Raw genomic sequence first — 10,764 nt, forward strand, 5'->3', positions numbered from 1 at the left:
CGGCGGCTTCTTGGCCGCTTTCTGGCCATCTTTTTGGGGGCTGTTGGCGGCGCCATGGAATGGGGAGAGGGTAGCGGCGGCAGGTGGACGGCGGGAGGGAGAAACAAATCGGCGGGATAGGAGAAATGAATCGGCGGCGGGATATGTGTTGGGAGGCCAGAAATGCGCGGCGAGATAGGCGCGATATGGCGGGAGGGACGGGATTTGACGGGAGTGGGAGACGATTTTTCACTGAGCCACTGATGCGTCGGGCCCGCCTCGCTTTTCGTTGTGTCCGGCGTGCCCGGAGCGTCTCCTGTGGGGCGGAGACTCGGGACGCCGGACACCGTATCGGGGCGCACCGGACAAAATTCGGGTTTAAGGGACGCGGCTGGAACCGTTTTTTTGTCCGGCGCGCCCAAATTGCTTTGAGGGAGGCTTTGGAGGACGCGAGATGCTATGAGCCTCCACATTCGAACCCAAACGAACGCCGAAATGGGCTAAACTGTGCTAGACCGAAAGGGCGCTTCGGGGCGAGCTAGTAGGGTCGTTTATCGCTTTTTTAAGGGTCGTCTGTGATCCCACGACGGCCGGCGGCGCACTACCTCCGTTCCAAATCCCAGCAAGGTAGCGAGTGCCCCAGCTGAATCAGTCGACGTTGCTCTACCGCTTCGGGCGATGATCTCGCAGTCTCGCAGATCCTGCACAACTCAACTCCCTGCGCAAGCGCGCTGCCTCTGCCTGCTCGACGGAATGCCTGACTCGACACACCGCACGTGTAAGTACCCCACTACGAACGCCAATTAAGGAACTTTAACTGAAAATCAAATCGCGCAAAGCCTCCTCTCTTATGCCCTCATGTTCCGAGGAAATTTAAGAGCTTACACGGGATAGCTACATTACACGTCTTGATATTGCTCACATCACAGAACAGCTTGCATAGTGCCAGTAGATTACATAGCTTAATAGTTTTTCTGAATCTCCTGAATATAGCTAGTCTCCTCCACTGTTAACCCCGTCGTCTCTATATGGATGGTTTTGCTGCCAGTACTTACTTGGCATGTGGAGAGATCAAGGTGTGTGTCGTATTTCTACTGGGTTCTGCAGTGCACCTAGCTGGCTTCATGTTGGCTTCGGCCACCGATCGATTTGTCTGTGGTGCTGTTAAAAGCCCTTGGATCCCCGTGAGTACTCCTTTATGAGCCTGGAGAATTCAGACTTCTTGTCCTCAAGTAATCTCGACGGCGTGTCATATTCTATAATTCTTCCTGCTCATCACAAAAGAGTACATGTTTAGCATGGATGTGAAGAGGGGGTGTTAAGTATATTATAGCACAACTTTTCATCAGAGAATAGTTGGTTGGTAGAAATATCTAACATTAGCGACGTGGCAGCTAGGTCAAATAAAATGCGGATAAATGGTTTGTGCTAGTCAATGATGTGGCTTACCTTCGCTGAAGACAAGAATGAGATCACTGTCGATAACCGTGTGAATTCTGTGTGCTACTGTCAACACCGTGCAGTCCCCAAACTCCTCGCGGAGTGTTTGCTGGATGATTGCATCGGTAGATGAGTCAACTGAAGCAGTTGCCTCGTCGAGGACAAGGACATGGCTTCGTTTCAGTAGAACCCTTCCCAGGCAAAACAACTGCCTCTGTCCGACGCTCCAGTTTTCCCCATTCTCGACAACTGCAGAAGAAATCTCATTTGATCATCTCAATGCACATCCATACACTCTTAGGCAAGTTATCATATGTTTGCTGCTTTACACAAGAACAATGCTATTATTACCTGTTGAGTCCAGCTTCTTGGGGCTTTGACGAACTATATCACCAAGTTGGCATTTATCCAATGCCTGTCCAAAAGAAATGTATACTGCTGATCAAGTAGAGGAAATATACCATTGTGTTTCTTAATTATTACCTTTTTTTGTTAATTCCTCCTTTTCTTTTAATTCATTATATGCATATCTTCGAAGAATGGATTTAACCAACTTGCAATCTATATGAAGAATGCATCACCTTCTGTTTGGTAATTGCAATTCTAAACTCACTGTTCAAAAAATCGGCCGAGATATCGATTTATCGGCCGATTTATCGTGAATCGGGTGGTCGCCGATAAGATTTCAGCATATCGGTGAATTTATCGCGCCACCAATATTTCATCCGATTTTCTGCATTTTAGCCAATATTTCGCCCGATTTTCACTCTCATGGCCGATATTTCGTCTCATTGTCAGTAAAATTTCAATGAAATTTGGTATGGTAGTCGATATTTTCGTCCTATGGTTGTGTAGAATTATGCATTAGCTCAAAATTTCCATTATTATTGATTCAAATGCAAGGAATCAAGGTAATACTTATGTGCAATGCTTAAATATTATTTTTTGCATAGCATATTAAAGAAAATTTAGTGTAAAAAATTAGGATTTATAAAAATATAAGCCGATAAATGGTTGACCGATAAAATCGATTAATTAGCCGATAAGCGATTAATCTTCATTTTAAGGCCGACCGATAAGTTAAGATTAACGATTTCTTGAACATTGTCTAAAATAGACCAACCACATATGTTTCCTAAGTTACTATTTCAGAAGTTTGGACCTTTCATAGATTAGCATACCTAATCACGATATCACACTTTATTAGCATATGCATATTTACGTTGAAAAAATACCCAGAACCATTTGTTTTGCAACATGGACTATTGGCAATAATGAGCAATGATACGAGGTGTTAAGCTATCTTCTGCACATGCTATATAATTTACCTCCCTTATCATTGGGACATGTATAATTGACTTATTTACCTCCCAGATATGTTGATCAGAATATTCATTCAGTGGATCAAGATTTCCTCTCACTGTGCCCTCAAACATGGTTGGATCTTGTGGAATGATGCCAAGTCTGCCTCGTAAATCATGCAACCCAATTTTGCTGAGATCGACATTGTCAATTTCGATTGTTCCTACTCTTGGTTCGACAATCCGGAAAAGAGCTTGAATCAAAGTTGACTTTCCACTGCCAGTACGTCCAACAATTCCCACTTTTTTCCGTCCTGGAATTGTACATGATATATTTCTTAAAACAGATGGGAGATGCTCTGCATATCGAACCTGCAAAACCCAATAGCCACATTAGTTGGCTTCTTTTGAGCATGCACATATTCTGAGAAAATGCAAATATTGAAGAGATTATATTTTACTAAAACTTGAGAGCTCCCCTTTTCTCTGATAGAACATATACTGTGTAGTATAAACTATTATAGCTTTACTGATATGAATCTTGTTATGGAGCGTGTTTGTGCAATCTGGTTTACTCTGCTTTAAGCATATGTCTATTCCGTTTGAAACTTACTCAGTAGTTATATTTTTAGACTTACATGCCCCCGCGATAGAATTTCTGTTATGCTGTACACTGTTCATACGCATACATGTACTGAATGGAAAACCTGTTCGATTTAGAATGTGCAAATTATACAGATTTTATGAAACCATGTGCGATGGCTTGAATCCATAGTCAATCCTACTTTCGATAGGACCGGTTGACAATTGCATCCAATTTTTCCTGTTATTTAACTATCCTAAGTGAGGAAAGAAAGCCCAGAGGATCATTGGTCATAAATTATAAATCACAGTAACATAATGCATACCTCTAAGTTCCTTATATTTATAGTACCATCCTTTGGCCAGCTGTTTGGGGGGCGGTGATCATCAACTATTAGACGAGCTTCACTAGGGATCCTTGAGTACTGCATTATTCTTTCAACCGAAATCATTTTATTCTCTGCGTCGCAAATGTTCCAGGTTATATTTGACAACTGTCCATTGAGGTTGAGGGCATAAGTCACTGCAAGTCCAGCAATGCCTGTACATGATACAATTATATCAGGTTGGGAGCCACCAAAATGTAGTGACGAGAACATAGAACTGCCAAAAAAATCAGCGGTAACTTGTGTGTATACAATACGTACTTGGATTTATAAAACCTTCGGGAAGACTCACTAGGAGAGTCAAAGAAAAGGCAAAGACAAAGTTAGATAGCATGTTTAGCCTGAAGCAAAGCCACTCTATTGCTGAGGTGCTATGGAACCATGGTTGTGAGTGTTTGTTAACAAGACCGATGTTTGCTTTGCTGAAACGGTCCTTTTGCCCATATGCTCTAATACTTGCTGCACCTGTAAGTGATTCCGCGAAATGGTGGAGTATTGGAGCCCTTTGAATTTCTGACAAACGAGCCAGCTCTCTTCCTGTTGGTATGTAGTACCGCTGCATAGCATAGTGAGAACATTGTATCCGGTGCTTTGTGAAAACAATCATCATCAAGGAGGAAATTCGCGCTTACTGCTAATTTATTTTACAGAATTACTTGGTGCATACATTTTACTACGACAAGTTAACTCTAGTGCAAAAGAATCATTGTGAAGATCTCTTACTTGAAACATATAACAGATTGCTGTCACTGGAATAAAGATGGCAAAAACTGGCCATGCGACCTGGGACATAACGCCAATGGTCCCAAGAAGTTGTATAACTGAAAATGCGCACCAACCAAGCTTGTTTGCCATTTGCAGATCTAAAATAGTTTGGTCATTTGAGACCTGTTACAAAGTGTAGTACAAAATTATTAATTTGAAGGTGAGTGGGTATAAGACAGTATGAAGTGATGTCAGGAATAACTGAACCAACCCTGTTTAGGATCCTGCCAGTAGGTGTGGAATCAAAGAAGGACATGGGAGCACGGAGGATGCAGTGGAGCATATTCTTGAAGAACTTCTCTGCTGTTAGTAGACCAACAAGTGACACAAGTGTAGACCGACCAAGAACACATAATGCACTTCCAATAGATAGGGTTATGTATACGAAGAAAAGAAGGTCTAATCCAACCCTCGGGGGGGTTGCTGATGTTGGAGGACACGCCCATGCCATCCAATAGTTGCTTGCTACCTGGAGTATTTGGAAGAATGACTGTGCAGCAACTATTACCGGTGCTAATGCGCCACCATGAACAGCTGTCAGGTATGCCCAGTAGACCTTCTTGCCAATTCCTCCCATTTCCCGTTCTTCGTCTTGTGTTAGCCTTCCCTTTTCATTGATACCTTGCAAGACATCTTGTGCAGACTCTTGCTTAATTATGCCTTGAAGTTGATCATCAGTGTCATTTTCTTTCACAAACTCATCATCACTATCTGCTAAGTTCTTGCTATCTGTTGACAGAATTCTGCTTGAACTCTCGGCACTTATGACAGACTCAATTGCCTGGCTATGGGCTCCTACTATTGCTTCAAAACCTATGTTCTGATGAAGGAGATCATCAAATGTTCCCTTCTGCACAATCTTCCCATCCTGCATCACCTATTATTTTGTACCCCGTTGGTTATTCTACATATTCTTAGAAATACTAACATACATGTAGTACTTGCGAACAGACAGGTGTTTTTGATACTTACTAGTATAAGGTCAGCGGCTGGAAGAAATTCGACTTGGTGGGTCACATACAATATTGTTTTGTCTTTAAGCATCCCCATTAGGCAATCCTGCAGAATAATATAGTAGTTCATTCTATAATAGCAGTTATTACAGAGTGGTTTCTCTAAACCATACCATATGCGACTAAGTTTTGGAAGATAATTAGCAAGTTAATTAATAAACAAACCTTGAAAAGTTGGCCTCCAGTGTGAGCATCTAATGCGCTGAAAGGATCATCAAAGAGGTAGACATCTGCATCCTCGTACACTGACCTTGCAATCTGAATCCGCTGCTTCTGTCCACCACTCATGTTAATTCCTCTTTCTCCAATCTCTGTCAGATCACCATTTGCAAATAGCTCAAGATCTTTAGTCAACGCGCAAGCATTTATTACCTTTTGATACTTTTCCTTGTCAAATGGGTTTCCAAACAGAATGTTATCTCTGATATTCCCAGACAAGATCCAGGCTGTCTGAGGAACATATGCTTTTCTCCCACTGACCCTCACAGCCCCAGCTAGCTTAGGCATCTCCCCAAGTATGCATGATAATAGACTGGATTTCCCAGATCCGACCATTCCACAGATTGCTACTTTCATCCCTCTCCTTACTTTTAAATTCACATCTGTTATAGTTGGAGATGTGGTCTCAAATTCCCAGTTGAATGCTCCATTATCAATCTCCACATCGTAGTCTGTTTCATTCCTTGGCACTTCTGTAATTGTGTCACATTTCAGTTCGTCTTCCTGGAGGTATTGAGCTACTCGATCAGCTGAAACTTTTCCCTGAGCGAACACCGATAGTAAATCGGGAAGGTTGAAGATTGGTTCTTGTAGCATCCGGAATGTTGCAAGTGCGGACAAAACAGTGCCAGCTGTTAGTGGAATCCCCATCAATATACATGTACCAAATGTTATGGAGGATATAAATGCAGGGGACCCCCAAAATATGAATGTTGTTAAAGCCGTCAACCTCACAGATTTCCACAACCAATTGTGCTCTTCCCTTCGTAATGCTTCTAGCTTTTGAAGGTACCCTGTATCCCATGCTTGAAGTTTCAGTATTTTCATGCTTCTAAGTACTTCTGTTGTTGCCTTCATTCTATTGTCTTTGGCAGTCATGATCTTTGATTGCAACCTTTTCTGCAGTCTGGTTAGAGGAATATTGCAAGCCATTATTGCCAGTGTTGCTGCTAAACCAGCCCATGCTCCATTCCCTATGTTTTGATGGAGAACATAGACTGCTAGAGAAAGCTGTATTGGCAACATCCAGATGTAGTTGGCGTACCATATAACATCAGTTATCCTTTGTATATCTACACTCATGTAGTTTATGATCTCTCCACTGGTATGCTTCTGCCTTGCACTGCAGGATAATCGGAGTCCCTTTTGATAGATGCGGGATATCAAAGCAGCTCGTAGCCGCATCCCGAGATGTCGAGCTCCAAAAATCCACTGCCTCTGAGATACTGTCTCCACAACTTTAGCACTCAAAAATGCAACAGCAAGAAAATAACCTTTTTCTAGTCCATACTCCATCTTACCCCCAAGGAATTTCACAAGATCATTAATTAATGATGGTCCGACATAGGATGCACATGCGCATAAAATTGCAAATGTTGCATTGATTGTTGCCTTCCTTCTAAGAAATATGAACATTGCTCTATAGATTGATAAAGTACTTATACCGTGTCTGCATTCAACATCTTCTACAATCCTATTAAATGAATCAGAGAGTAAATCGGCATAGTCCCTTCCATCAATATCTGGTACATCATTGTTATCTAGAGGTTTCTTGTATCCAATAGCAAAGATAGGGCTCATCCAGGAGAATGTGACAAGGTCCAGAATAGTTGCTCTACTATAAAGGGATGTCCTTTTACTTTCTGCCTGCTGTCCTACAGATGGACTCAATAGTGGCTCTGTTATGCTGCTGTTTATTAAGGTGATTCCTGTTTTTCCTCTGGCGGATATCGCAAACAGATACGTGCTGACAAGTAGTGTGAATAGGTCGATCAATTCTGCATAGCCAATATATTCATGATCTGATAAACTGAACCTGAGATCAAATATCACACTGATTATTGATTGCAGAAAGTTAAATATCCACCATGCCCGAATTGTGAGTGGATGCTTTGCAGATTTTGTCTTTTGTAGACTGAATACTGATAGTGACAATATTATCCAGGATAGCACCTGTAAACCTTCACCCAGAACAAAAGGTGGGTACTTGCAACCACTTATTCTTCCTTGTAACTGCACAAACGATATCTTCATGACATGACTGGCTAATATAAGCAGACAACAAACTTTGCTTGCTTGATATGAGACACCCAGCTTTATATCTGCATTCTTTTTTTCCTGATTATAATGCTTGTTGCTTTCAGGACTTGCGGTCTTCAATCTCTGCCTGCACCGTCTGATTCGCTTGAACAGAAACTGACCCACGATAATCATGACAAATACCAGTTGTATCAGTGCAAAAGTGCTCGTCCAGAAGCAAGGTGAATATACTTCTGGCCATTTTCGCAGGTATTGTGATAATACGGAATCTGCAATGTTGTACAGCAATTTTCCGAGTCAAAAATCAGTAACATAATAGGTTATTTATCCAATTTTTATTTCTCTTATGAATATAAAGCATTAGCTACAGATATGTTACCAATTCTCAAGGAAAGAAAAAAAGCAGCATCTTTTTATGAAAACTGAAACTGGAATCCTCTTGGCCGATATTAAGAAACTAGATTCATTGATTTTTTTTTCTTTCTCGAGGCTAGTTCTGCTAGCAACAGTGCGACCCGGAAGCTAAAAACATACATTCTACTGGTATTTCATATACTGTTCCTTAATGACACAGATGAATGCTTTCTTGAGAGGTTATGATACTGGCAGGTTAAAATGTCTACAAAATGTAGCCTTGGTTTCTTTTGGGAGTTGCATAAAGGGGACTAGGATGCAGATGGAAAGCTGATAATTGCACATGACCTTACTGTTGTCATCCCAGTTTGCTAAAAAGGTATCTTTCAAGAACATGTTTGAAACCTCAAGTAAATTTATGCAGCCATTTTTTTCACTGGAAACTAAATCTGAACCCTGTGGGTACATCTCACTTAGTTATATAGATGAACATATATTTCACAAAACCACAGAGTGCTACTCTAAATCATGGGCGACGTCCCTGTACCCGGGCTACAAATCCTGCCATGGTTTCATGCACATTCTTCTGCAGCCCTGCTCCATCTTGCAATACAAAAAAACGCAACCCTTACTGATAGTACTCGGGATTTCTAACAAAATCCATTGGCTTGCAGGAACCAGAAAAGCAATACCAAAAGGTGTGGTGGGTGAAGGACATCCCGCGGAGCCAGAGGAGACGTAGAATCGGCGTATGAATGAAGAGCCGGGGGATCGGTTTACCTGACGAATCGTCGAGGAAGCCCGCCGTGTGGGGGAGGAACATGCCCTGCAGCCTGTCGTGGATCCTCGCGAGAGCAGGCGAGTGCAGGCTCCATCCTCCTTCCATGGCGCAGTGAGGCCAACGCGAGTGCGGGACAGAGGCGAGAGGGAGGGAAAGGTTGAAGAGGTGGCGATGGTGATATATCGGAGGTGGAGAGACCCGAGACCCTGATGGCTACAGTTTTGTCGTGTAATATAGCACGCTGTGGCAGTAGCAGAGGGTCCAGGGCAACGCCGCCCGTTGGAAAGCTCTGCGGCTAACTCGTGCATCATCATAGATTCATAGTGCATGGATCTGTACGTATGCATTTCCAGTCCATTTGCGAACAGTAGCATCTGGTGCTGAGTTGTTTGGGGGTGCTGAGTTCTTTCTTTTTCATAGAACAACCATTAGTGGCCGGGCTCCACTATGAAAAGCACCCACGAGTTCCTAGTTACTCCCTCCGTTTCAAATTTATTGCCATATATTCTTTGAGATTTGCACGTCGTCGAGATTTGCATGTATCTGGATGAATCTGTGGCAATTAATTTGGAACGAATGGAGTACATTAATTAGATGATATCCCTCCCACCGAAACTGAACAGTTTTTCTTCACACTAAAATTGGAGCCTGCCCTACGATACAACGTGGTTCGACTTAGTTCTTGTTCAAAAGAGATGGTTAAAACTTAACACACATTTTGGGCCATGGATGTTCACTCAAGAGTATTGAGCGTACCATATTGTGAAGGTGTATCTACCATTTCAGCCATCTTTTTTCAGTGTGGCCGGTGAAGAGACGCATCGCCGCAGTCGATCAGGTTGCAAAACGACTCCTTTTTCTTTTCGAGGCCTGAACTTGAAGCGGGTACAGAGACAAGAAAGCAAAGCCACGCTCAGCAGCGAGATCAGTTGCTTAAATCAGTAACAAACAAATCAAATCGCACCTCGGAACACAAACCCCAATATATACTCTTTGCAGGGGAGTACTTACAAATGAGTAACAACAAATCGCTCGCATGCCATCTGTGCATAACGGAACAAAAATTGAGCAGAGAAAAAGCTAGCCTTCAAAATTAACTAATGAGCAGACAAAATAAAATCATATCAAATCCGATCGGAGGCGGCACATGCCGTTCACTGTTACCCGACGCGAACAAAGGAGGTCGTGATGTTAGAGCATCCAAACCGTTCCAAAACGGCGCCGAATTTAGCGGTTGGGGATGCGTTTTCTTGCGGGATGTCGCTTCCCAGCCACGTCCCCCAAAACAGAATTTGAGATTTTTAAATTTTAATAAAAAATAATTGAATTCATTCAAACTTGCTATATATTATATAGATTCGAACGAAATTCGATGAAATTTAAACCTAAACCCTAATAGTACTTGCGGCGGCCAAAGGGGTCGTAATACTGGTGAAAGTTGTACATGTCGTCGACAACGATGTCCTGCTTGCCGCGCTCGTCGGGTTCGTCGACGGGCTCGTCCTTCACCGCGCCACTTGGCCCAGCTTCGCCGTCATCGGTGAGGTCGCGGCATCCCAGCGTCGCAGATGGACATGGCGATTGCCGCGTCGAGGTCACCCCTCCAGGCGTCTTTGTCGTTTAATGACGCCATGCATGCCACGCGCAAACCAGGGCAGTCCTCGGGGTCATCGCTGCTGGCGATGAGGCGCCGCCGCCGCTCGTACTCCGCCAACTGCGCGGCCTTCGCGGCTTCCTCGTCGTCCTGCTCCTCCTTCACCTCCGGCTTCGGGAGGAGGAGGGCGCCGCCGGCACACCTTTGCTGTTGCCGCGCTGGTTCGTGGATGTTGACGCTGCTGCCGCCTCGCCTCCGAATGGCGGGCAGCGTCGTGTACTCTGGCCCTTCCTTCACCTCGCGCTTCGAC

General features: G+C 43.5%; 1 protein-coding gene across 1 annotated transcript; it reads right to left on the reverse strand.

Moving 5' to 3' along the window:
• Positions 1-797: 797 nt before the first annotated feature.
• LOC124669326 (putative ABC transporter C family member 15) lies at positions 798-9,051 on the reverse strand. Its single transcript, XM_047205961.1, has 11 exons — positions 8,860-9,051; positions 5,632-7,994; positions 5,426-5,512; positions 4,665-5,330; positions 4,412-4,576; positions 3,950-4,244; positions 3,629-3,843; positions 2,787-3,092; positions 1,771-1,834; positions 1,429-1,668; positions 798-1,247 (listed from the first exon to the last, which is right to left on the reverse strand). The coding sequence occupies exons 1-11, from the start codon at positions 8,963-8,965 to the stop codon at positions 1,144-1,146; spliced, it is 4,611 nt and encodes a 1,536-aa protein (XP_047061917.1). The 5' UTR covers positions 8,966-9,051; the 3' UTR covers positions 798-1,143.
• Between the last annotated feature and the right edge of the window lie 1,713 nt (positions 9,052-10,764).

This window comes from Lolium rigidum, chromosome 7 (genome assembly GCF_022539505.1).
Source record: "Lolium rigidum isolate FL_2022 chromosome 7, APGP_CSIRO_Lrig_0.1, whole genome shotgun sequence".
NCBI lineage: Eukaryota > Viridiplantae > Streptophyta > Magnoliopsida > Poales > Poaceae > Lolium > Lolium rigidum.